Consider the following 27237-nt stretch of genomic DNA (forward strand, 5'->3'; position numbering starts at 1 on the left):
TAATCATAACTGATGGTGGTGGTGGGTCAACATGGGAACACATAGGAGTCCTCTGGTGTCGAACACCGTGTTCAACACTGTGCACTGATCAGTGTACTCCAAAACACTTGTGCCTGCACCAGCACTGTACTCTGTCTCAAATCTGCCACTGACTGCCACCTATCCTCCTCTAGAAAGTGGGCAAGCCTCAGATCCGTATGTTCTATGATGAGGTATGGATATCCAACTTCTTGTTGCCTGCTTAAGGTTTCAGCATTCTTCAACCACTTTCCACAGATGCTCATGATAGTAGCACGTGAACAGCCAACCAGCTTCACCAATTTTGAGATGCTCGCTCCCAGGCACTGGACCACAACAATCTGGCTTTTGTCAGAATCACTTAAGTTGGGGGATTTCTGCATCTGCACCACTTATCGTCACTAGAATGATTCACCATTCATTTCTGCTCCATTCATATACTTGTCTTACCACCTCATGTGCCCTCAGTGTCAACAGCCAGGATACAACCTTATGGTGGGCAGTGGTAATAATGTTTTGGCTCATCAGTGTATGTACCACAGTAGAACAGTTCATAATGGAAGGGATCCTCCATGGTATACAATCACTGTAAAGAAAGTTCTAAAGTAACAGAGACTATGGCATAATAGGAGTAAAACAAAGCACAGGGCTGTAGATAGAGACTGTTCTGAATAAAATGCATTACCAAGAGAGCAATGCATGAAGCCTTCAATGAGTACCATAGCGGAATGTTGTCAAATGATCTTTCACAAAAGCCAAAGGAATTCTGGTCATATGCAAAGGCTGTCAGTTGCACCAAAGTTAGTGTCCAGTCACTTGTGAATGAGACAGGAGCTGAAATTGAGGGTAGCAAAGCAAAAGCTGAAATGCTTAACTCCATTTTCAAATGTTCCTGTACAAAGGAAAACCCAGGAGATTGGCCCAATTTAATCCTCATACCACTGAAAAGATGTGTGAAATAAATGTTAGTGTTAGCGGTGTTGAGAAACAGCTGAAATAGTTAAAATTGAACAAAGCTCCAGGGCCCGATGGAGTCTCTGTCAGATTCTATACTGAATCTGTAGCCGAGTTATCCCCTCTTCTAACTATAATCCATTGTAGATTCCTCAGACAATAAACCCTGCCCAATAGTTGGAAGAAAGCACAGGTTACACCTGTTTACAAGAAGGGTAGTAGAAGTGATCCACAAAACCACTGTCCACTATCTTTGAGCTGGCCGCTGTGGCCGAGTGGTTCTAGGCGCTTCAGCCTGGAACCGTGCGACCACTACAGTCGCAGGTTCGAATCCTACCTTGGGCATGGATGTGTGTGATGTCCTTAGGTTAGCTAGGTTTAAGTTGTTCTAAGTTCTAGGGGACTGATGACCTCAGATGTTAAGTCCCATAGTGCTCAGAGCCATTTGAGTCACTATTTTTGACATCAATTTGTTGTGGAATCTTAGAACATATTCTGAGCTCAAACATAATGTGGTATTTTGAACACAATGACTTCCTACATGCCAATCAGCAATGGTTCCACAAACAATGATTTTGTGAAACCCAACCTGCACTTTTCTCGTGTAACATACTGAAATCAGATCAAGGCAGGCAGGTAGCTGCAGTATTTCTTGATTTCCAAAAAAGCATTTGACTCAGTACCATATTTACACTTATTGTCAGAAGTATTATCATATGGGGTACAGGGTGAAATTTGTGACTGGATTGAGGAATTTTTGATAGAGAGGCGCAATATGTTATCTTGGCTGAAAAGTCATCACTAGATGCAGAAGTAATCTTGGGTGTGCAGCAGGGAAGCTTGTTGGGAGACTTGCAGTTCATGCCATATATTAATGATCTTCTGGACAATATTAACAGTGACATCAGACTTTCTGTAGATGACAGTTATCTATAGTGAATTACTGTCTGAAAGAAGCTGCATAAATATTCAATCAGATCTTCATAAGATTTCAAAGTGGTGCAAAGATTGGCAATTTGTTTTAAAATGTTTGGAATTGTGACACTGTGCATTTCACTAAAAGAAGAAACACAGTGTCCTATGACTACAATGTCAATGAGTCACAGTTGGACTCTGCCAATTGTTACAAATACCAGGGTGTAACATTTTGTAGGGATATGAAATGGAATAATCACACAGATTTCAGTTTATTGGTAGAATACTAGGAAGATACAATCACTCTACACAAGAGATTGCTTACAAATCACTGATGCGACCCACTCTGGAGTGTTGTTCAAGTGTGTGAGACCCGTACCAAATAGGACTAACAGGGGATATTGAATGTACACAGAAGAGGGCAGCATGAATTGTCACACATGTATCTGTTTATTTATTTATTCATTTTTGTTTCGTTGATCCAGTAGACAAAGGAACTGTATGAATATGAAACGAGTCAATTTTAACAAAGTAAAAACAAACATGAAAATTAAAAACTGAGATATTGTAACCATAAATGTGAACAGAAAACTAAATATGGGATAATTACAAACTGTAATACTGTGAAATTGGGAACAAAATAATTTAATTATTACAAACACAAGCTTAATCTACAACAAAACTTAAGTATAAGACATTAAAATTATATATCGTAGTCCATATACATTCCAAGTTGTAAAATGCTAAAATTATACTACATCATTAAACATTTTCATCTAATCTATAATGAAGAAATATTTACATTAAAAATTTCATCAAGAGAGTAAAAAGAGTTTTTTAATACATATTTCTTCAATTTACTCTTAAATAACAGCATTGCAGTGGTAAGAGGTTTTATGTTTCATGAGAGTGCATCGAACACCCTTGTGCTGGAGTAATGTACTCCATTTTTGTATAAGACTCAAGTTTTTGCTGTAAACTATCCCATGAAAGCCTACAAAGTTTCAAGAAGCAGCTTTAAATGATGATTCTAGGAATTTATGACCATCTCCTATTTTCACTCACATAGGGATCATGAGGATAAGTTGCAACACATGCAGAGGCATTTAAACAATCATTCTTTCCACGTTCAATAGGTGAATGGAATGGGAAGAAACCCTATATTCTCTGCCATGCACTTCACAGTGGTTTGCAGAGTACAGATGTAGATGTAGATCTGTTTTCACAATATTTTCATCCTAAAGCTGTGATGGAAAACACTGAACTTCTACTTGCAAAATGCAGGTTACAACACAACACTCAGATCACTTATGCATGGCTACAAATAATGCTGCTTAGTACATAAAATTAACTCTTGTCTTGGTGGTTGATGGGATAGCTGTGTTGACTGAAATCAACTTGCCTCCGTTTGCAGCAATGGCTTTGTTGGCACAGTCAATCTTGACTAGTAGAAGACACTGTGTTCAGCGTGTATATGAATTATAAACATAACTCTATAAAAGTTACACATACTGGGACATGGATGTCCTCTGCATATGATCATAATCATGTTGTTGTTGTCTTCAGTCCTGAGACTGGTTTGATGCAGCTCTCCATGCTACCCTATCCTGTGCAAGTTTCTTCATCTCCCAGTACTTACTGCAACCCACATCCTTCTGAATCTGCTTAGTGTATTTATCTCTTGGTCCCCCTCTCATCATAGGATGAAATTAAAACTGAAACAATCTGCCTAAAATATTGTTAGCGAACAACTATTTTATAACACTCAGTGTTGGAAGCTCAGGTTGGTAGTAAGAAATGTTCATCCAAATTAACACCTTCTTCTGACTTCTATGAAAACAGTTACGTCCTTCAGCTACCAAGTCGTGTAGAGGTTGGCAGCTGCAGGAGACAAAGCAGTAGTGCTACAAATTGTTTTGACTTTTATCATTTCAGATCTACTTAGAAGAGCACTCAGGGCTCAATAAAGTTAAGTGTTTAACATCTGTAAACACTACTTGAAGGCTAATTCCAAGACAGAGTCGTTTTATGTTAGCCACATCAGTTTTTCTCCACAAACTTTGTTTCATCCAGTGTAAATTGTGGGACAATTATAAATATGCTGACTCAAAAACAAGTGCAAATTAACTTTAAGAATGTAGGAACTTTGAAAGAGACAGTAAAAATTGTTGTAAATGGTGGGGAAAACATTGATTCCAGGAATGTAAATGTGGGGTTTTACTCTAGTCACTTATCAGGGAAGAGACAAAATGATACTGTGAGTGAGTTATGTGGAATGTATCTTGGATCATAACAAATAACTGACAGAACTGTCACTGCTAATGAAAAGTAGACTGTGCTTTTAAGAGCTAGTAATCATACTCTAAGAGAATACTTGATAATAAATTCAAAGGTGTCATGCAACCTGACTAGAACTGTTATCGTGCTATAGTTTCCTTGTCATTAATGGTATTAGATGTGATCAAAAATTAATGGGAACTTTTGTTTTTCTTGATGTATCTTTATTTATTCATTGATTTCATCTTTGTCCCCTTCAGCATGATCCCCCTCAGATATAACACACTTGTGCCAGTGCTTTTTCCAATCTTGGAAGCACTTCTGGAACTCAGTTTTTGTTATTGTGTTCTGCTCCTTCAGCAATTCTGTTTTTATCTCATCAGTGGTGGCAAAACAACATTCTTTCATGAGTCTCTTCAGCATCAGGATTAGAGAAGTTGCAGGGGGCCATGTCTGGCAAATACAGTGGCTGAGGTACTGTAACAGTTTTGTTTTTGGCCAAAAAAAATCATGAAGAAGTACTGAGCTCTGAGTTGGAGCATTATCATGACGCAATTTCCACAATTCGTTTTACCACAATTCTGGTTATTTTCTTTGGATTGCTTCATACAAACAGTTCATAACTTCCAAGTAGTACTCCTTATTGACTGTACAACCATAAGGCAGGAAGTCATGATGGACTATCGAAGAAGGCTGATTGATTTGGGGTGGGGGACCTAACAGCAAGGTCATTGGTCCCATCGGATTAGGGAAGGAAGGGGAAGGAAGTTGGCCATGCTCTTCCAAAGGAACCATCCCAGCAGTAATTTAAGAAAACAGTAAGAAGAACCGTCACATGTGACTCAACTTGTCAAATTTTTTTCTGTCTTGACTCTTCAGGCAATTTCCGTTGGGACAACTGGCTTCCGGTTTCAACATCATATCCGTATACCAATGTTTTGTCACCTCTTATAACCCTGGATTGTTGTCAACTTCATTCAGCAATTGCTGAGCAATATCTATGTGAAGTTTTTGGTCAACATTCAACAATTCTAGAACAGACTTTTTGCTGCTATACATCTCATGCCCAAAATAAATACAAAAATTGGTTGGCATGAACCAAAGGATATGCTGACACCATCAGCAGCCCCTCTGTTGGCAATTTGGTGATGTTCCAGAACCATTTTTTTTAGTTCTTTCACTTTGTCATCAGTAATTGATTTGTTAAGGCATCCAGGGCAGTCGTCGTCTTCAATGTCTTCTCGACCTTCTTTGAAACGTTTATACCACTCGTTAACTTTTCTTACTCACAGTAGATTTGTCAAAAGCCACAGTCAACACTTTGAATGTGATGTGGCACTACTCCATTTTTAAAGCAAAATTTAATGGAAATTCTTTGATCCATTTGTTTCATAAGTAAAAATTTGCCAAGCACTCAAAAAATGTATAACCTTTTTGAATGTCAACAATATGCTGAACATTCAAAACAATTGAAAATGCAAATATACATCATGAACATGTGTACCAACAAGTTCATAAAAGTGATTTGAAAATCAGACGTATATATAGCCTGTTAAATTAAAAAATTCCCGTTACTTTTTTATCACACTTCTAACAGGTTTGTAATAATAATTTTAACTGCGGTTGTACTCGTTAGAGCATCTGGTCACTATTAAACCCAAATACTACCCACAGATGTGAACTTTATTCCTAATTAAGTAGTGTGACTGTTGAAAATTAATTACACTGTGATAACAGTTTACAAGTAGGGAGCTTACAAAGGCTATCAGATGGCATGCAGTCTCGCATTGGACTGTGGTCACAATGTTTTGGCTCATTAGAGTATGATCCACAGAATATACAAATACCTAAATTATTATGCAAAATAGTGGACTCACTTTCTAGCAGCAGGTAATTCCCATTTTCAAGAATGGTCATCACAGACACCTGATGTCAATCTGTGTCGAAATTGAGGAACAAATTTTATGTATGGGTATTATGATCATTTTGGAGAATGAAAAATTAATTAGTAGGAATCACCATGTATTCCAAAAACAGCCATCTTGAAAAGCTCCATTCAGTCTGTCTGTACACTACATCCAGGAGGTACAACACTGTTGCATCCACATTCATAGCACCAACAGAACTCAATGTGTCGTTAGTAATAGGGAGAAGTTGCCAGACTTCAACGTAGATTCAGGCATACCAAAAGGGATATTTCAAGATCATTCATGTTGATGGCTTGTTGGGTAACACCTAAAGCTCACGAGACCATTTGCAGGTGATGCTGTTGCATACAGGGAAGTGATAACAGAAGAAAATCGTTGATAAATACAAGAAGGTGCACTGTTGATTCATCATAAATAAATTTAGTGCACTGTGCCCAAGGAGGTGGAAGTACCCATTACTGTTACATTATGTGGTTGGTGACTGGTAACTGAAAACAGTCACAACCATTAAATGTGTAAGAGTACACATTCACAATGATTAAATGGAACAACCAAATAAAACTAGTTGTAGGAATATGCCAGAATGAGAAGCATAGAAAGGATTTTTAAGTAATGTGATTCACCTATGAAGGATGAATCTCAAATAATCACTGCTCAACAATTCTTCAGCACCACTCATCGTATTGGGACAGGTACCATGTAGTATTGAAAGAGGAGATTGTGATGATCATAAGAAGAGCAGCACATTTTGTCACAGTTTGGTTTGATAAGCAAGAGAATGTCATGGAGATGGTCATTCAAATCCAATGGCAGACTCCACAAGAGTAGTGCTATGCAATATAGACAGGTTTACTGTCAAAATTCAGAGATGATGTCAAACAGCATATTACTATCTACATCACGTCTCACAAAATTACCAAGACAGTAAAACCAGAGAATTCAAACTCACATGGATTGACAAACTGCCTATTGGCTTCTGTCTCGGGTTCTTCGGCCGACGTTCATCTAATGATTTTTCTGACGTTTCGCCAGCACGAGTGGCTGGCATTGTCAAAGCTTCACCCTCCATTGCCGGTGGTGAACTGCCAGCCACTCGTGCTGGCGAAACGTCAGAAAATTCATTAGATGAACGTCGGCCGAAGAACCCGAGACAGAAGCCAATACGCAGTTTGTCAACAAGTGGCCACGAAAGCCTTAACAATTTTGTTTCACATGGATTGTTTCTGATGGTCATTATTCCCACACAGTATTTACAAATGGGCCAGGAAAATGAGGGGGATGGGGATTATAGAGGTAAATGAAGCACTCCTGCTACACACTAAGGTGAGATAGATTTAGATTATATATGGGAAATGCTTGAGGGTTAATATCCATGACTACTATAAAGCCAAAGCCATCATGATTATCATTTTTTAAGTAAATGAATAATTTGTTACTTAGATATTAATAACAAACATAATTGGAATATGTGGTTTCCATATTTAAATGTTTCTAGAGAATGAATGTACAATGCTAACCTTGCAAGACTCTGGAATTTCTTCAACTGATCGATGAATCAGAGTACCATTCACGTACAGAACATTTGCTGCTATATCTTCAGGTACTGTCAGCGTCTGGTAGCTGAAAGTTGCTTCTCGTTCAATACGCTGTCAATTAAAACAATATTTTGCCATAAAAATGATATCATCTTTGTATTTTATTACACAATGTACTAATACATGTGAGATTGGTAAATAGTTATATGACTGTAAAATGAAGAATTACTGTCAAAATGCAGAGTATTCATAACCCATGACTGAAATTCGTGTTAAGGTTCCTGTACTCAGATTAAGCTGTATAAACCCACCTCCATGGATGGAACTTGTGGCTTTGTAGCAACACTAACTTTGGCAAGTTCAAATACTAGCATTAAAACATTTCTTATTAAAATTCATGAACACAACAGTTTTTGACAGTTTAAATTTCCTCGTTGTCTGTTTTATGAAGTAAGCATAAGGTATGTTATGGCTAGTGCGAGAAAGCAAATCATCACACAACTGTTGCAGTAATTGTCTCATTACATGACTGTTTACTACTGCTTCACCCTTCACAATAAAAATTAACTGCGCCTCAGGAAGGAACAGGAAGAATTTGAAGGCAAGTCTCAGTGCAACCTCATGTTGCATATGTTCTTGAATTTGATTCCTGCTTCTGACTTGTCTCCACGAGTTTAAGGAAAGGTTTATGCTCAGTTAGAAGTATCATACCAGCAGCTTACAGTGTTTGAGTACTAGTGGAGTTACAGAAAGGGGGGGGGGGGGGAGAAATAAACATAAAGAGAGATAGAGAAGAGAGACAGAGAGAGGAGGGAGAGGCAGGGAGTGAGTGAGTGAACTTGGAATAACTGTCTAAAGACTGCCATTTTTTTCACTATAAAGAAACTTTCATAACCTATAGGAAATATTGTTTCAGTTTAAATAGGTAAATTTATCGGTACCATTTAGTTTAATGTTTGTACATGTATGTACCTTTAGAACTTCCTGAGCAGCTTTTCCAGCTCCAACACACATGACATCAGGTCCTGCCATGGATACCAGAGCCTTCAGGTGCCGTGATTCTGCTACCTGCAGAGTAAACAGAATTGCATCAAACATAGCTCTAAAGGTACTGCTAAAGACAATTATAGTCAGGAAAGGTGATGACTAGTCTTATAATAGACTTGTCTGGGAATATGGAAAGTTGCTTTCCAGCTATCACATTTTTTATAATTGGGTTTAACATGAAATGTATGTGCTGAATTTTCACACAAACACAAATCTTAAATAGTACATTTCCTTTACACTTTTATCACTTTGCTTTTTTTCTCCATCTATTTTTATGACACAGATATTTTCACCAACACCTCTCACCTCTTCATTCAGTACTGTAAGATTTTGTCTTTCAGTATCTCTGACAATGCAAAATTTATTAGTGTGTTTCTTTCCACACAGAGCTTCCTACTTAATGGAATACTTTCTGATTCTTTCTTGTGCTGATACATTTGCTCAGGTATGATGAACAGAGGCAGTAGCTTTTATTTACATCCATCACATCACCACAGAGCATTTTCTTCTACACACCTGAAAAAAATCTACCTTTAAAAAGCTCCAACAATTGGCCAGGTGTGTCAGACGACATGTCACATTCTTTTTGTATATCTGCTTTTTAGACTAATGTTTGTGAATATTACAGTAGTAAAAACAGATGTATGTAACTGAAATGAATGCTGTACCACATCTTGTAATGGCAATATGCAAATGATTATGACTCCTAAATAGTACACAATGACTCTTGGAACCTTATACAGCGCGCACACATAATTAAACAGCACACACCTCCATGGCAGGCCTAAAGAGGTCTCCTCAGATCAGCACAGACAGTGCAGCAAGTGCTATGCTGTGTGCAGACAGCCATGTAAATAAACTGTGCCCTCAGCTGCTCTAATGTTTTCATGACTAGGGATCTTTTAACTTTAGACTGTGCATTAATGTAACCTCTGATTTCATGTATTGTACCTTTTACTACATTACTCAGTGTGTCAGTAATTTCCTTCGTGGGGAAGCAAATTAACAGTTAGTTGGTGAGGTTTCTAACTTCGTGCTGCGCAACGTTACAACACTTTTGATGACAAGGATGGGACTCTACTTTAGTGTGTTTTGTTTTATGGTTCACTACGGCCAGTATACTGGTGGAAGAAATTCTTCAATCTCATAGCAGTGAACTCTCACCAACCAGCAGCAGGCTCTCTCTACCACACTAAACAGTTTGGCAGCTTTGTTGATGCCCTGGGGTTCACTGCCAGTGACACAACCCCTACAGTTTCCTCCATATGATGATAGTATGGAGGATTCTGATGCATATGAAAAATGCCTTTGGCAACATTTCCAAGCTTTTGGTGTCACTGACCTCAACACGTGTAAGGTTTTCTTTCTGTCACGGATTTGTCCTCGTGTTTACCACCTTTTGGGTACGCTAATTTCTCTGCATGAACCTGCCACTTTCTCTCTCTTGATGAAAAGTGTCAGTTGCACTATAATTTTCACTGCAAGCATACTCATGTTATTGCTGCTTGCATTGCGTTCCACCATTGCCAAAAGCAGCCACAAAAGTCATATCAATGGATTAGCTGTCATTGCCAGTTTTTTACTCACTGGGACTCAGATGCCGATCTGTTGGTTCATGAAGTTATAACATGCTTGGTCCCTGATAGAGAAGTTTGTGAACACGCTTTAAAACATGAAAATCCCTCTCTCAAAGAGGTTTTGAACACTGCTAAATCTTTTGAAGTATCTAGGGAAGCAGGAAGCTTGGTGTGAAGTAGCCACCATTATTTCTCTTCCTCAGCTGCCACTGGTTAGCTCACAGAGGGCAGATTGCCTCGTGTCTGTGCAGTCGCAGTCCCCACACTGCATAAGGCAGTGCCGTGCTGAAAATTCTCAAACCTATGTGGGTCTCTGGTCACTGGCATTGTCCCATCTATCAGTGGTTGGTGAGTTACAACAAACATCCTTATTGGGACAGTTTTATAGCCCCCAGCAGTTGTTCGGCCATGGACCTTTCTAGAGGTAGTTGATGCCAATACCGAAAACTTATTTGGGTTAGATGCCTTCAGCTTTTTGGATTCTCTATTTTTGATCAACTGCATCTGTTGATGGATCAAGTTCCATACTAACAACTGGACACGCTCTGTTCAGAATTTTCCTCCCTGTTTTTGGACTGTTTAAGGAGTGGTACCAGTTTCAAGGCTCACGTCACAATGAAGCTGCTGGCACACTCTTTCTTTTTTTTTTTTTTTCTTTTTTTTTCATGTCCATCCAATCCCCATTGCTTTACGGAAACAAGTCAAAGCAGAACTACTGATTTATGTCATTTATGTCCTTGTGTGTTATCACCTCTGTCTCCTCTAAAGAATGGTCTACCATGTTGGTATTTGTCACAAAACCTAAGGGCGACCTTCGATTCTATAGTGATTTTAAAAATTCTGTAAATTCACAGCCTGTTATTGACACCTACCTCTTACCCTGTCTGGATGTACTCTTAGCTCAGCCTACAGGTGGAGAGTATTTTTCCAAAATCGACTTCTCTGAAGCTCACTTCCAAACTATCTCTGGATGACGATTCCAAACGTTTCCTTGTACTGAGTACCCATCTTGCGTTATGCCAATACCACCACCTGCCATTTGGCATAGCTACCACTCCTGCTATTTTTCATTGATTTTGAGAGCAACTCAGGGCCACCATGCCAGGGTGCATTAACTGCCTGGATGATACTGTGGTCTCTGGTTCCTCTGCAGATGAACACTTGCAGGTCCTTCGTGCCATGTTCACTGTGCTGCAAGCCATCACGATGAAATGCAACTTTGACAAATTGCAGTTTTTTCACCCATCTATTGTCTATCTCGGTTCCAAAGTCTCGTGAGCTGTAGTCAAGCCATTACACCAGCATGTCAATGCCATTATGGCTTTGCTGCATCCTACCAACGTAACAGAATTGAAGGTCTTTCTTCGAAAGAGTGCCTCCTACCATAAATTTCTTCCTGGTATGCCACGGCGGCTCATCCCCTTTACGCTCTCTTATGTACAGGTGTTCCCTTTCACTGGTTGCCAGCTTGCGAGTGTGCTTTTTATCCTGTTGAAGTCAAAATTACACTAGGCTCCTTCCTCAGTTCCCTTCCAATATCTTGTTTTGGCTACAGATGCCTTCCATTATGGCCTTGGAGTCATTCTTGCACACAAAGATGGGGACAGTTCTGAATGCACTACAGCACATGCTTCCAAAACCCTGAATCAGGCGCAACAGTACTACTCCCAGATAGAAAAAGGCACTTGCTATTGTGTATGCACTCAAAAAATTTCATGTTTTCCTCTACAGTTCTAAATTTCATTTGATTACTGAATCATAAACCTCTGTTTTCTCTATTCCATCCTTCAGCATCTCTTCCAGACAAAGCAATGCTGGGCGCCGTTTTTATTTCACTGTAACTATGAGATTCACTTCTACCTCACAGCACATGCTAATATGGAGGCTCTTTCTCAGTTGCCGATTAACCATGATCCTGCATAACAATCCTGCATTTCATCAGGATGAACTATTTTGTTTTCATTTAAACATCAAAGCCCAAAATGCCATGGATAGTTTTCCAATTACCAGTTCTCAGATTTTGGTGGCTATTGCAGCTGATCCTGTCTTACTGCAAGTCCACCAAGACTGGCCAGAAAACCCACCGGGCCAAGTGTCAGATCCTACACTTAATTATTACGCTGTCTGCCACCCCCTCTCAGTTCTTGATGGTGTGTTACTATTGGCTGCTGAAGAGTCAGTGCCCATGGTTGTGATCCTGTCTGCACTGCAGTGGGAATCTCCATCTGGATCAGTGGCGTGTTTCTCGTATCAAACTGCAGGCCCACAGCCAGGGGTTTTGCCACATATTGACAGTGAAATTAAACTTTTTATGTCAGCCCATCTACAGCACACCACCCATCAAGTGGTACCACTGGCCTCTACTTCTCCATGGCCCACCTCCCGCACCCCTGGGAGTGTATTCATGGGTAATTTTGTGAATCCCTTCCTTAACTCCTTCTAGCTTCTTGTAGTTGATGCCTTCTCGTAATTTCCTCATGTGGTTTGTTGCCCAACCACATCCATGGCAACTATGGTCATGGCCCTTACAAAACTTTTTTCCTTGAAAGGATTACCATATACATTTGTGAAGGACAACAGTCCACAACTTGTGTCTCATGATTTTGAAAATATTTGTACAATGAGTGACATTTGGCATGTTACGGTCCCTCCATATCAAAACTAAGATGAAAAAATACAACACACAATCTTCTCCCAGGGAAGCCTTTCACAGGTCCTATTGGTTCACTTCAGTTGGCGACCATAGCCTGGTGGAGCTGCTTCATAGCTGCCAGTCCCATACACTACTTCATCTGCTCTGGCCGACACCTGGCCACCCACCAGTGCTTACCTCGCAGTGGTTTCATCCAGGCTCCATCATATATAGGCCCACATGTTTGGCCGGCACCCTATGTGGAAACCAGCATTTGTCCACCACTGCTGAGGCTGTCACCTCTGTGTCATGTGCTTGTCTGATAGCTCGGTGTCTGATAGCTCGGTGTCCTGACACTACAACCAGTGCTACCCAACGGCCCACGTGTGACTGATCACACACCAGATACCTTGCCACCCCTGCAGTTGCCTCCACAGTCTGCATCGGCCCCCACAGCGCAGCCCACACCCTCTTCGGCTCCTGTGCTGTCTACTTTCTGGGTGCGGCTACCACCAGGCAGAGTAGTTAGTGCTGGGCTATCTCCATGGCCCCTGTTGCTACTGCTGCCACCACCTATGTCTTTTCTGCTACCTCCATACCTGAGTGCCTGCCCAGAGGTGGACACGGATACACTGCCCCCATCACTGGTGCTCCTTTATGGTCTCTCGTGGGGGAGTGGGTGCCGTGCCCATTCACGTCCACAACATTTCAGACCATATTCTCCTGTGAAGGCATGACATCTGACCCAGCAGTCATCCCCTTCCAATGAAGACATGGACATCTCCACGGTGAACAGTTTTCCCCCAAAGGGGAAAGAGCATTGTAACCCTACACAGTAAGTTTGTACAATTAAACAGCATGCGCCTCCACGGCCGGCCTAAAGAGCCCGCCTCACATCAGCACAGATGGCACAGCAAGCACTGTGCTGTATTCAAACAGCCATATATAAGCCAGTGTGCTGTGCCCGCATTGCTCTAATGGTTTCGTCACTAGGGAACACTTCATTTTAGACTGTGCCTTAATGTAATCCCAGACTTCATGTGTTGTACCTATTACTATGTCACTAACAGTGTGTCTGTAATTTACTTTATGTGAAAGCAAATTAAAAGATTTTTGGTGAGAATTCTAATACTGTGTTGTGCAAGTTTATAATGACTGACAGTGATACAATACTGCCATGGTCTGCAATGAAAGCCCTTAAATGTTGGGCCATGAAATCAAAGATGGCCTACATGGTTATTTCCCTTCTTGAAGTGTATATGCGAGTACCCTTGGCAACAGTGGTTGCGGAGAACTTAAATGAACATGTTTCCCTCCAAACATCTTCAACAAGTGACATGCAGGTCAGGGAAGTAGTGGTACCCACTGTCCTGCAAAGAAGACTTACAACTTTCTTATCAGTTGCTATGCATTGCCATTGTAAAGTACAGCATATGAGGTTGAATGAAGGAGGGAAAATACCTCGAGCTTCAGGCCTCCTTGATGTAGTGGCTGCTGTTCAATCAAACTGCCTTCAATATGTAGCAGTCAAGCTCACATATTGTACCCAATGGCACAACAGACCATAGCATTTGGTTTTGCTTGCTATGTTACTCAACCATGCCAACTACTAGTCTGGAACAACAATGATAGCGTAACACTTATGTACCTATGACAATAGGAAAGATTAGAATGACAGCCATTTAAACACACTATATTTTGCCACTTAACATGCCAGAAATTGGATGCACTGGCTTACTGCAGCCTAAAGTGTCCATGATTTCTTTAAAATGGAAATCAACACATGGCATTCATGCATTTGGTCCAGCCCATGTCAAACAGCATTAAACCACCCATGCCGGCCTGTCCACATCTTTCCAGAATGAAGTTTTATGTCAACTTCTGCTGCAGTGCTTCAATATTGAGAAAACGCTAGACAAAATTGTAGGATCCATTACTGGGATGTAAACAAGATCACAGTCATCTCACATTCTAAAAATTTGCATAAAGAAAGTTATTTTGAAAACACTAATAGTAAGTTTTGTGCCATTATGGTTCTCAGGAACCCTAAAGACAACTGTTCATCCAAAGGAAACATGTTAGAAATAAGCTGTGAAAATGAGAAACAATTTTACTTCGGGAACTTGACATGATGAATTTCAGCAAAACTCACATCCATTACAGTAGGCAACTGACGGTGTTGTTGAGATAGTTATCGATTCCATAATGGATGCTTCTATGATCCTGAAAACTATAAGATGCAGTCCAGACTCACTGGATATTTTGCAAAATGAAATTTGGGATCTTACATGGTAGCAATGTTCATTAGAGATAAAGACCAGGTTAATGATCAGTGATGCATAGTGTGCAGATAAGGAAGTACATACAAACCTATCTGCTGGAAAGGTCAGGAGTCCACTACATGCATACTGGATACACGGGTAGCAGGGGTTGTGTGGCATGGACTGGGCGGTTTTTTAGGTTAGATGGCCTCGGGCAAGTACAGAAAGGGCAACAGCCTCAAAGGGTGCGGCGCAAAGTCAGGACATGCGGGGACAAGCAGCAATCGGTATTGTAATAGTAAACTGTCGAAGCTGCATTGGTAAAGTACCGGGACTTCAAGTGCTGATAGAAAGCACCGAAGCTGAAATCGTTATAGGTACGGAAAGCTGGCTGAAGCCAGAGGTGAATTCTGCCAAAATTTTTACAAAGGCACAGACGGTGTTTAGAAAGGATAGATTGCATGCAACCGGTGGTGGCGTGTTTGTCGCTGTTAGTAGTAGTTTATCCTGTAGTGAAGTAGAAAAGGATAGTTCCTGTGAATTATTATGGGCGGAGGTTACACTCAACAGCCGAGCTAGGTTAATAATTGGCTCCTTTTACCGACCTCCCGACTCAGCAGCATTAGTGGCAGAACAACTGAGAGAAAAATCTGGAATACATTTCACATAAATTTTCTCAGTATGTTATAGTCTTAGATGGAGATTTCAATTCACCAGATATAGACTGGGACACTCAGATGTTTAGGACGGGTGATAGGGACAGAGCATTGAGTGACATTATACTGAGTGCACTATCCGAAAATTACCTCGAGCAATTAAACAGAGAACCGACTCGTGGAGATAACATCTTGGACCTACTGATAACAAACAGACCCGAACTTTTCGACTCTGTAAGCGCAGAACAGGGAATCAGTGATCATAAGGCCATTGCAGCATCCCTGAATATGGAAGTAAATAGGAATATAAAAAAAGGGAGGAAGGTTTATCTGTTTAGCAAGAGTAATAGAAGGCAGATTTCAGACTTCCTAACAGATCAAAATGAAAATTTCTGTTCCAACACTGACAATGTTGAGTGTTTATGGAAAAAGTTCAAGGCAATCGTAAAATGCGTTTTAGACAGGTACGTGCCGAGTAAAACTGTGAGGGACGGGAAAAACCCACCGTGGTTCAACAACAAAGTTAGGAAACTACTGCGAAAGCAAAGAGAGCTTCACTGCAAGTTTAAATGCAGCCAAAACCTCTCAAACAAACAGAAGCTAAACAATGTCAAAGTTAGAGTAAGGAGGGCTATGCGTGAAGCGTTCAGTGAATTCGAAAGTAAAATTCTATGTACCAACTTGACAGAAAATCCTAGGGAGTTCTGGTCTTACGTTAAATCAGTAAGTGGCTCGAAACAGCATATTCAGACACTCCGGGATGATGATGGCATTGAAACAGAGGATGACACGCGTAAAACTGAAATACTACACACCTTTTTCCAAAGCTGTTTCACAGAAGAAGACCGCACTGCAGTTCCTTCTCTAAATCCTCGCACAAACGAAAAAATGGCTGACATCGAAATAAGTGTCCAAGGAATAGAAAAGCAACTGAAATCACTCAACTGAGGAAAGTCCACTGGACCTGACGGGATACCAATTCGATTCTACACAGAGTACGAGAAAGAACTTGCCCCCCTTCTAACAGCCATGTACCGCAAGTCTCTAGAGGAACGGAAGGTTCCAAATAATTGGAAAAGAGCACAGGTAGTCCCAGTCTTCAAGAAGGGTCGTCGAGCAGATGCACAAAACTATAGACGTATATCTCTGACGTCGATCTGTTGTAGAATTTTAGAACATGTTTTTTGCTCGCGTATCATGTCGTTTCTGGAAACCCAGAATCTACTCTGTAGAAATCAACATGGATTCCAGAAACAGCGATCGTGTGAGACCCAACTCGCTTTATTTGTTCATGAGACCCAGAAAATATTAGATACAGGCTCCCAGCTAGATGCTATTTTCCTTGACTTCCGGAAGGCATTCGATACAGTTCTGCTCTGTTGCCTGATAAACAAAGTAAGAGCCTACAGAATATCAGACCAACTGTGTGACTGGATTGAAGAGTTTTTAGCAAACAGAACACAGCATGTTGTTCTCAATGGAGAGACGTCTACAGACGTACAGACGTTAAAGTAACCTCTGGCGTGCCACAGGGGAGTATTACGGGACCATTGCTTTTCAAAAAAAAAAAAAAAAAAAAAAAAAAAAAAAAAAAAAAAAAAAAAAAAAAATATATATATATATATATATATATATATATATATATATATATATATATATATATATAATGACCTAGTAGATAGTGTCGGAAGTTCCATGCGGCTTTTCGCGGATAACGGAACAAACACTGGTAGCAGTTACTTCTGTAAAATATCTGGGATGATGATGATGATGTTTGGTTTGTGGGGCGCTCAACTGCGTGGTTATCAGCGCCCGTACAATTACCCAATCTTTGCTCAGTCCAATTTCGCCACTTTCCTGGATGATGATGAAATGATGAGGACAACACAAACACCCAGTCATCTCGAGGCAGGAAAATATCTGGGAGTATGCATGTGGAACGATTTGAAGTGGAATGATCATATAAAATTAATTGTTGGTAAGGCGGGTACCAGGTTGAGATTCATTGGGAGAGTCATTAGAAAATGTAGTCCCTCAACAAAGGAGGTAGCTTGCAAAACACTCGTTCGACCTATACTTGAGTGTTGCTCATTAGTGTGGGATCCGTACCAGATCGGGTTGACAGAAGAGATAGAGAAGATCCAGGGAAGAGCGGCGCGTTTCGTCACAGTGTTATTTGGTAAGCGTGATAGCGTTACGGAGATGTTTAGCAAACTCAAGTGGCAGACTCTGCAAGAGAGGCGCTCTGCATCGCGGTGTAGCTTGCTGTCCAGGTTTCGAGAGGGTGCATTTCTGGATGAGGTATCGAATATCTTGCTTCCCCCTACTTATACCTCCCGAGGAGATCACGAATGTAAAATTAGAGAGATTCGAGCGCGCACGGAGGCTTTCCAGCAGTCGTTCTTCCCGCGAACCATACGCAACTGGAACAGAAAAGGGAGGTAATGACAATGGCATGTAAAGTTCCCTCCGCCACACACCGTTGGGTGGCTTGCGGAGTATAGATGTAGATGTAGATGTAGTTCTTAAACAATATTACTGAGGAGGAATGACATACCAGATCCAATTGAGTGACAGATTACACAATGGGTCTCCCTAGAACATTCGAAACTGCCTTCTAACTGTGAATTTATCTACCCTGTAAGCTGAAATACGAGAGTAATATACTAAGGAACAAGAGACTGTCAAAAGGAGGGACAGATCCTATTCAAGTATAATTTATACACTAATGTAGTACAGTTCCAGACCAGTGGTAACAGTCCATAGTTCACGATTACTGAACACTTGCTTATCAAAACTTCTTTCTAAATTCTAGGTAATAAACAAAATGGAACCTGTACCCCATGTTCTAACAACACACACAGTTTCATTGGAATTGCATTTTGAAGTCCTTCTCTCACTGTGTCGACAAGCACAAAAGGAATCTAGGATAGTTTCTGTACATAATTTACTGTTACTTTTTATTCTACACAATTACTCACTTGATAAGAATACCAACAATTTTTAATAGACAGCATCATGAAAAAGACTCCCACAATATAGGTGTTTTTTATTTACATGCTAAAATTTTTCTTCTTTAATGTAAGTCATAGGTTACACGAAGAATCATGTGCAAGCTTGAGGCTTCTGTCAATACGATGAAGAGGCAGTTCCAGCAGCCATTGAGGAGACAAGTGCACAATATGGCACATGTTGGAACAAACTACGCCTGTCTAGAGGCCTGCATCTGATGTTTCCACTAGCTCGAATTGTTCAGTGCATGTAGTTCCGCAAAAATCCATCAGATGTCAATACTGCCGCTTTGGACTGAGGGGGCAACTGCACTCAACTTCCATGATACTTTAATTGCTCGACTATCTACCATAGTTACCCAAGTGTTGCTCAGTTGCCCGCTGTAGGATAACAGTGCATGAACTTGAGATGCAGGAGAGTGTGAAAGCAAAACTTAATTTGAAATAAAATATCCTGAATGCAAAAGACGGTGGTTGTAACAATGTTTGGGTGAGATTTTCATTTGTGACTGATGAATATGTTGGCTACATATACTGTAGCAACTGCTCTACTCTCCTGTTCTACAGATCCGCCACCACACATATGAAGGCATGTATCTGCAGAACACATCAAAGTGTATGTTTTGAGACATCAGCAGTTTCAGTGAAGGCTACAGTACTTGAAAAGGTGCACAGAAATGTGTGCCACAGACCTTTGTCAATTTGCATTAACATTAGGTGTAGGATTTCTCGCTTTATGGCAGGAAGTTGTAAATATCAGTTCAGAATTAAGACATGTAGATGTTTCCATTTTGCCTTGTCCTCTGATGGTAGCACGAAACACTGAAAGACAAGCCAATGAAATATAAGCCAGTATGACGACACCCAGCATTATCCAGGATGGAAGCATGAACGCATGAGGATGTACAGAGGGTATATGGACCAATACATATCAGAAAATGTGTTATCCATTTAGTACTGCACACTTTGCTTGTCAAGGTAAGGCTCTGTGAAATATGGTATTGGTGATATAAGAGAAAACCCCACACTTTAATAAGATTTCATCTACCACTGACCAAGGCACTAATTAATATAGGGAAGGCACTGCAAACCTTTCAGCATTATGCATGCATTACACATGTTTTGGCACAGTCCTGTAACACACGTTGGGTCACAATTATTTGATAAATGGACTAGGAGTGATTTATTATATGACTTAGGCTGCTAAAGATAGTATCTGTTTCATGAAGAAAACTGGTGATGTGAGTTCGATGTAGACAAGCTTGAAGAAAGAAATGGAGAGTAAGCCAGAGAGGTTGTTTAGAATGCTACAGTATGTAGTACAGCAGTACAACAAAACTATGGAACTGCTTCCAGAAAGAGGCATCTCTGAGAACCTTTCTGGTGGTGACAACAACACTGCAAAAGAGTGTGAGATTTTAGCGCCAAAATGGTGGAAAGTGACAAGTTCCCAACAACACAATTTGTTTTGTTATGGATGTACAAACTGAAAGGTTGTTGTAATACAGAGGTACATACATTTAAATTAATGTAGTCATGCCACATGTCCAGCAAATGAAAACTGCGCTTAATTGCAAAATGCCAGTTTCAGTGTCACTGGTATTTTGGCTGTACAGAACAAAGGTCATATTATCATATTTTAACTGTAGTGAGAAAGTCAAAATTCTGGTGTTGCACAGAATATTAACAATTCTGTAGTCACCATACCAATTACTGGAATTATGTTTGTTTCTGATAGAGATGAGACATTAAATATTGTGCACCAAATGTGTGATGAAATACCAGTTTCTGATAAGGTAGAATAAAATTGTAACATTGAAGTAATATCTTACTCTGTTTTCATTAAATCTGGAAATATTTATTTATGACTGTTGAGAGAATGTCAGCCACACTCAACTGCCATAAAAATGAAGTTTCTGTTTTCAGAGTGACCAGACAGTAGGCCACGTCACACTCAATCTACCGACAAAGATAACTTGTATTAATGTGAATGGATAGTCTTGATGACTAATATCCCTCTGAGTGGTGAAAGTGTAACCGTAGCGAAAGAAATTTCAGTGTGGTTTGGAATGTTATCTCAGATGGATAAGGCAAACTGTAATTATACCAATAGGGAATGATTTGGAAATAATTTTGTTCTTATTAGATGTCTAATTTGTTGGGTGGTCAGGTTCACTATGTACATTTGAATCAATAAAGCAGATGGTGATACAAAAAATAGCAATGTGATTTTTCATTATGAGACTGAAGAAAGTTGGTGGTTACATAGTTTTTCTGTTTCCAGATTTTCGTTATTGCATGAAGATTGCTATTTTCTCTTAAGGATCATAACAGAATTGCTATTAGACACTACCACCCAGGAATGTATGTCCATAGCACAACTAAAGTGATTTGAGTGTAGTTCCATCGGCTGGTGGGAGTATATCACAAGTAACACCAGAGCCTGCACAAACACGTAGCTGCTACTAAACAGTTGCAACAGCAGTGCAGTGAGCGCACCAGAACAGGTGGCCTCTGCCCTCCGCACAGTGCCTTGTTCAACCACATTCTGCTTGCTTCAAGCATTCGTACTCAAGCAAGTCATGACCAAGCGCGGTGGGCTTGAGCGAGTATGAACGAATGAAATGCCCTATTTGCAGAGCACTTTACCTGTCATCAGTGCTTTGAGATAGTACTTTGATCATTCCAGTGACTATCACGTAAGACCAAGCTGCCCAGAATTCATCATGGTTTCCTGATCCTAAGTCAAGCAGAAGGCTTGAACCAGATACTTTGAAGGTTCTGAAATATAAAAATTTTATTCATAACAGTTGTGGTAAGCTAGGCTTTAATTTTCTAGACTTGGGCCACAGGGCTAAGAACTGTGCAGCTTCACTAAATGATTCAGGGTACACTACACATCAGAAGTTGTTATCAGAATTTCAGTTGACTTTGAGAGAGTTGCACATTTGAGCTATACACATCAGGCAACTTTCATGCCATCTCTGAAGTACTGGTGTATGCTCACCACAGATGAGACTTTTAAAATCCGACTGATTAAATGCTGAAACATTCTTTCACATCCAAGTCCCAGAGTTTGAGCCACTCCTAAAACACAGTGGATCCCACATGTTAGATACATCTAATTGGCTGAATATTAAAAGAGAGTTTAAGGTAAATACAGCTTGTCGATAAAATAATGTGCCTATTTCAATGTTCTATTATAACATTTTTATTCAGACTGTTTATGACAAATAAAAAGGTAAACTAATCTAGTTTCTCTTACAAATCTTCAACATGTGCACCTTTTGTTATATGGCACCCATCCAACCTCAAAAGCAATTCTTCCCAACATTGGTTAACAAGTCCAAGTAATGGAAGCAAAACCCTCTTCACTTCTGTTTTTCACTTTGGCAAATCATTAGGCATGGCAGAACATGGACACTTTCTTTCATAAAAAAAATAAAAAAAATTGTATGGTGTGAAATCAATATAGATGTGCAGGCCAGTGGAAATGGGCTTTCTCATAATGACAACTGTGACCAATCCAACTGTCAGGAACTTTGATGGAGAGAAGCCAATGGGGAGGGAATCCACCTTGTTGCTAAATAGTTTTCAGGTTCACCTCCTAACTGGGGAAACAGCCATTCCTGTAACATATGCAGACAAGTCACCCCTGTTGTGGCAGCTTCAGTAGAAAAAAAAAAAAGGCCCTTACACTTGACGTCTGAACACAATGCTGAAAACATTTAATTTTTGGAAGTGGCTTTGATATTGTACAAGTTCATGGGGACATTCAGACCCCCACTTAGATGAAAAGTTGTCTCATCATTGAACACCACATGATCAAGAAAGTCATCTTCCCACTGTAATATTTTACTTGAAAAGTTATAATGTAAACCACAGTCATCTGGCAAGCATGTACCAACTGTAGCCGGTATGGATGCATATGTAAACATTTTTTAAGCCCTCCACACAGTCATCTTTAGCAGCTGAAGTTCAATACTCACTTTCCGAAAAGATTTCTTAGGACAATGAAGGTAAGATGCTCTGACATGGTTAACATCCTCTTCAGACACTTTTGGTCATCCTACGCTTTTCCCTTTACACACATCTGGTTGTTTCAAATGACTATCCATCAGCAAATGTTTTTGCCACATAGAGTATCACAAACTTTAAATGAAAAGCACAGTGAACTGAAATTGCAGAACAAAAAATGCTTTACTCTCAGGAGTTACCATTTCACCCATGCAACACTGCAAGTAGGAAACAACAAAGCAGTACTGGCACATGCACTTATCTAGAACTGGTTGAGTTATTTTTTAATTGTGACCTTGAACCAACACAGCAGTGATTACAGTTGACAGTAGACTAAAATTTATAACTAAGATATCCTTTTATGAAACCCTGTATAAGTGTGTTCCGAAAGGATAGGCTAACGGGAAACAGAGCTGTGGGGTATGTGTCATGGTAGACAAGAAACTCTAATCTATCGAAATGCAAACTGAAGCTGCATGCAAGACTGGCTAAAACTCAGTATCCAGGATGGGTATCAACTTACACTTGGATGCTTCTATAGTCAACCAGACTCACCCCTAACTAGAAACTTAAGAGAAAACCTCATCACAGTAGCACTTAATTATGTAGCTCAACTGCATTAAAAAAAAAAAAACTGAAGCAGATGTAACACTTATACAGTGTAAAGTCTTGAGAATGGAGCTGTAGGTCCAAAATGTGTTGCATAATATAAGAAAATACAAATATTTTGACTGAAGATGAAATATTATTGATTGATATAACTCGTAACATAGAAGTTACAGTCTTGGGCAGCCCATGATTTAATGTCTATTAATAATATACCTCAACAATACTGACATCATTAGAGGGAACTTTGACCATCCAGCAATCACTAGGATGATTACAGTTTTGTAATTGGTAGGTGTAATAAGATATCCTACTAAACAATTCTACATGCCTTCTCCAAAAAGGCTTCAGAATCCCATACATGATGGAAATATATTAGAACTAGTGACAACAGATAGTCCTGACTTCTTTCAGTGTGTTTTCATTGAAACTGATACTAATAACCATGAGCCAGTTGTAGCAAAGAGATTACCAAATTAAAAAGGCTCACTAAAACAAGTAGAAAGTAAACTAGATAAAGAGGCAGAAGTGTCATATCTCAAGATTTTGAAACATTTAGCTCTGGGCAAGGACATGTAGAAGAACTGTGGCTCATGTATAAAAAAAAAAAGACCAAGCACTAAACAGATGCTAACCAATTAGAACAGCCCTTGACTTGAGAAACAGCAACTATTGCACAATGGTTTACAACAAGCATAGGACCATAGACATACAGATGCAAAAAAAAGTGTGAATGGTTGTCAAATAAGGCAATGTATGAAGCCTCCAATGGCTACTGAAACAGAATCTTATCAAAAGACTTCTCATAAAATCGAAAGAAATCATATTCAAATCTAACGTCTTTCAGTGGCACCAACGTTAGCGGCCACATACTCATGGATGACTCAGCAACTGAACTGAGGATAAAGTAAAAGTAGAAATGTTGAACTCCATTTTGAAATGCTCCTTTACAAAGGAAAATCCAGAAGTGCTGCCCCAGTTTAATTCTCTTACCACACCAAAGAGATGAATGGTACAGATATTAGTGTCAGCAGTGCTGAGAAATAGCTGAACAAAACTACAGGTCCCTATGGAATCCCTATCAGACACTGTTTACAGCTGAGTAGGCCACTCTTAACCATAATATACCCTGGATCACCCAAACAAAAAACTAGACCCAGTAATCAGAAAAAAGCATGGGGTTCACACCCATCAACAGGAGGGTAGCAGAAGTGATCCACTAAAGTATTGTCCAAAATCATTGACATTATTGTATTGTATAAACTTATTGCACATTCTGAGCTCAAACAATGAGGTGTCTCAAATAGAATGACATCCACACCAACTAGAATGGATTCTGAAAAAACTGGTCAGGTGGACCGCAACTCATGCTTATCTCACATGATATCCTGAAAGCCATGGATCAAGCAAATCATGCAGTTGTAGAATTCCTTGACTTCTGAAAAGCAACAGACTCTATACCACACTAGCACTTATTACAGAAAGTATGATCATTTTGAGTATCAAAAAATGTTTGCGACTAGGAGGGGGTCAGTTTTCATAGGGAGGACACAGCTTGCTACCTAAGATGGAGAATCATCAGGAGACATAGAAGAAGGAACTTCAGGTATGAACAAGAGGTTTGTGTTGTGGCTTTGCTGTTCATGTTCTATATTAATGACCTGTCAGACAATATCAATAGTAACCTCCGACTTTTTGCAGATAATTCAGTTATTATACTGAAAAGTACTGTGTAAAAAGTTGCACAATTATTGTCAGAGCTGATAAGACTTCTAAGTGCTGGAAAGGTTGGCAACTAATGTTAAGAATGTAAACTAGTGCGCTTCACATCACAAAAATGTAGTATCCCACAACTAAAAAGTCAGGGTGTCATAACTGGAATCTACATCTACATCTACATTTATACTCCGCAAGCCACCCAACGGTGTGTGGCGGAGGGCACTTTACGTGCCACTGTCATTACCTCCCTTTTCTGTTCCAGTCGCGTATGGTTCGCGGGAAGAACGACTGTCTGAAAGCCTCCGTGTGCGCTCGAATCTCTCTAATTTTACATTCGTGATCTCCTTGGGAGGTATAAGTAGGGGGAAGCAATATATTCGATACCTCATCCAGAAACGCACCCTCTCGAAACCTGGCGAGCCAGCTACACCGTGATGCAGAGTCCGCCACTTGAGTTTGCTAAACATCTCCGTAACGCTATCACGGTTACCAAATAATATCAGGTGACTCATACAAATACCTGTCTGTAACAGTTTGTAGGGATATGAAATGGCATGATCATATACACATATCTGTAAGTAAATCTGGTGGATCACTGGTAGGATACTGGGAAAAAGGCAATCTACAAAGGGGAGTGCTTATGAAAAACTTGCATGACCCATTCTGAGAAACAGTAGACTCTTGACTAGCCAACCTAATGTGGTGTGAGTTCAAGCCACACACTTCGAAGTCTATAAATTCTTTCTTCTAACCTGAGCCATGCCCTTCAGAACACCCTTTTTTAAATACCAAAACTTAATGTTATTAACATTTTCTGACTTATTATGTAATACATGCTAGTTATAAGTGCTTCTTACATACATACTACACCCTTCAAAAATTATTACACAAAACATAAAATGATCTGCATTGTAAAGTATGAATGTGTGATTACACAAGGGAAAAACCACGCCTAACAAAAAAGGCGAAACACAGATATTTTGAGATTTTAAAAAAAGTCTTTGATGAATGATGTTTTCCCTCCTTCAGCCCTCTTCCATAGTGAAATATCCCTCAACTTATGCAAACAGACGATATCAGCTGGAGTTGCTTCCTCCTGCTCACTAATATACTGTAGTGCTGCTTCAATTGTCTTTATCCTTCCAAATTTGGGAAGAGATTTCTCCAGTCATCTACTAAGTTTGCGTTCTCGTCTTGTGTTACTTCCCCCTGCCTCACCATTTCCACTGTGTTACTGGCAGTTAGTTCATCAACTTCATCATTTGCCATACATTTTGATGTCCCTTGCATCGACATCCACAGGGCCCAATACATTTTTGACCAACAAAAAGATATTACAGTTTCCATCTTTCAGTTCCATTTTACTCTTGTATTCAAAGTGAAAATGTCTACCTTTATGGTCTAAAAGAATGATCCTAAACCTTACATGAGTGATTTGTTCAGAATCCCTCCCCATGCTTTGGCCAACCACCTTATGACATCTAGCAAGTCAATCCTCTTCAGAATAGCTACCCAACCTTCATTTTTATCAGTTGCTAATATCCACAAACGGAAAAGACAGTGGGATTCTTCTTTAGCATTTCAAGGATGCCCTGGTTTATTGGCTAACAAAGAGTGGTCACATTTGGTGTTAAAAATATGATACTTCCATCTGCGAGTTCATCACTAGTAAGGCGGAACAGAGCTTTCCTCAGTAAACAGTTGTCTTTCAAATATTTCTCTACAACCGGTATCAATTCATTTTGGAACAAGGTTTTAATGACCTCTGAATTCATCCATGTTTTTTTTTGAGTGTAGTGGGACTGATTCCTGATTTTTCAGGTTTTGGAAACTTCTAGGTTTCCATGATTCCCCTAAACTTGTGGTTGTCAGTTACATTTGCTGTGTAAGTCAATATGGTAACTTGTTCCTTACCTGTATCCAAGTGCTGCTGATTCATTTTTTGAAGCAAGTGTTTTTGTAAGGAGCATCTTTTAATTTTAACCACTCTCATCGCTATTGCACAACTGTTCACCAGAAATTCCATTCTTTTCAATTAACATTGAAAGACCATTCTTATACAATAGCACAGCCTCTTTGTCAGT

At 39.8% G+C, this 27237-nt stretch overlaps 1 protein-coding gene across 2 annotated transcripts in view; it reads right to left on the minus strand.

Moving 5' to 3' along the window:
• The window catches only part of LOC126188025 (N(G),N(G)-dimethylarginine dimethylaminohydrolase 1), a 67148-nt gene that overhangs the window by 13361 nt on the left and 26550 nt on the right, over positions 1-27237 (minus strand). For both annotated transcript variants that reach the window (XM_049929456.1, XM_049929447.1), the window contains exons 4-5: positions 8600-8695; positions 7610-7738 (exon numbers count right to left, since the gene is read on the minus strand). In XM_049929456.1, the coding sequence (XP_049785413.1) occupies positions 7610-7738; positions 8600-8695 (225 nt within the window). The remainder of the gene's footprint in view (positions 1-7609; positions 7739-8599; positions 8696-27237) is intronic.

The sequence above is a fragment of the Schistocerca cancellata genome, chromosome 1, assembly GCF_023864275.1.
Source record: "Schistocerca cancellata isolate TAMUIC-IGC-003103 chromosome 1, iqSchCanc2.1, whole genome shotgun sequence".
Taxonomy (NCBI): Eukaryota; Metazoa; Arthropoda; class Insecta; order Orthoptera; family Acrididae; genus Schistocerca; species Schistocerca cancellata.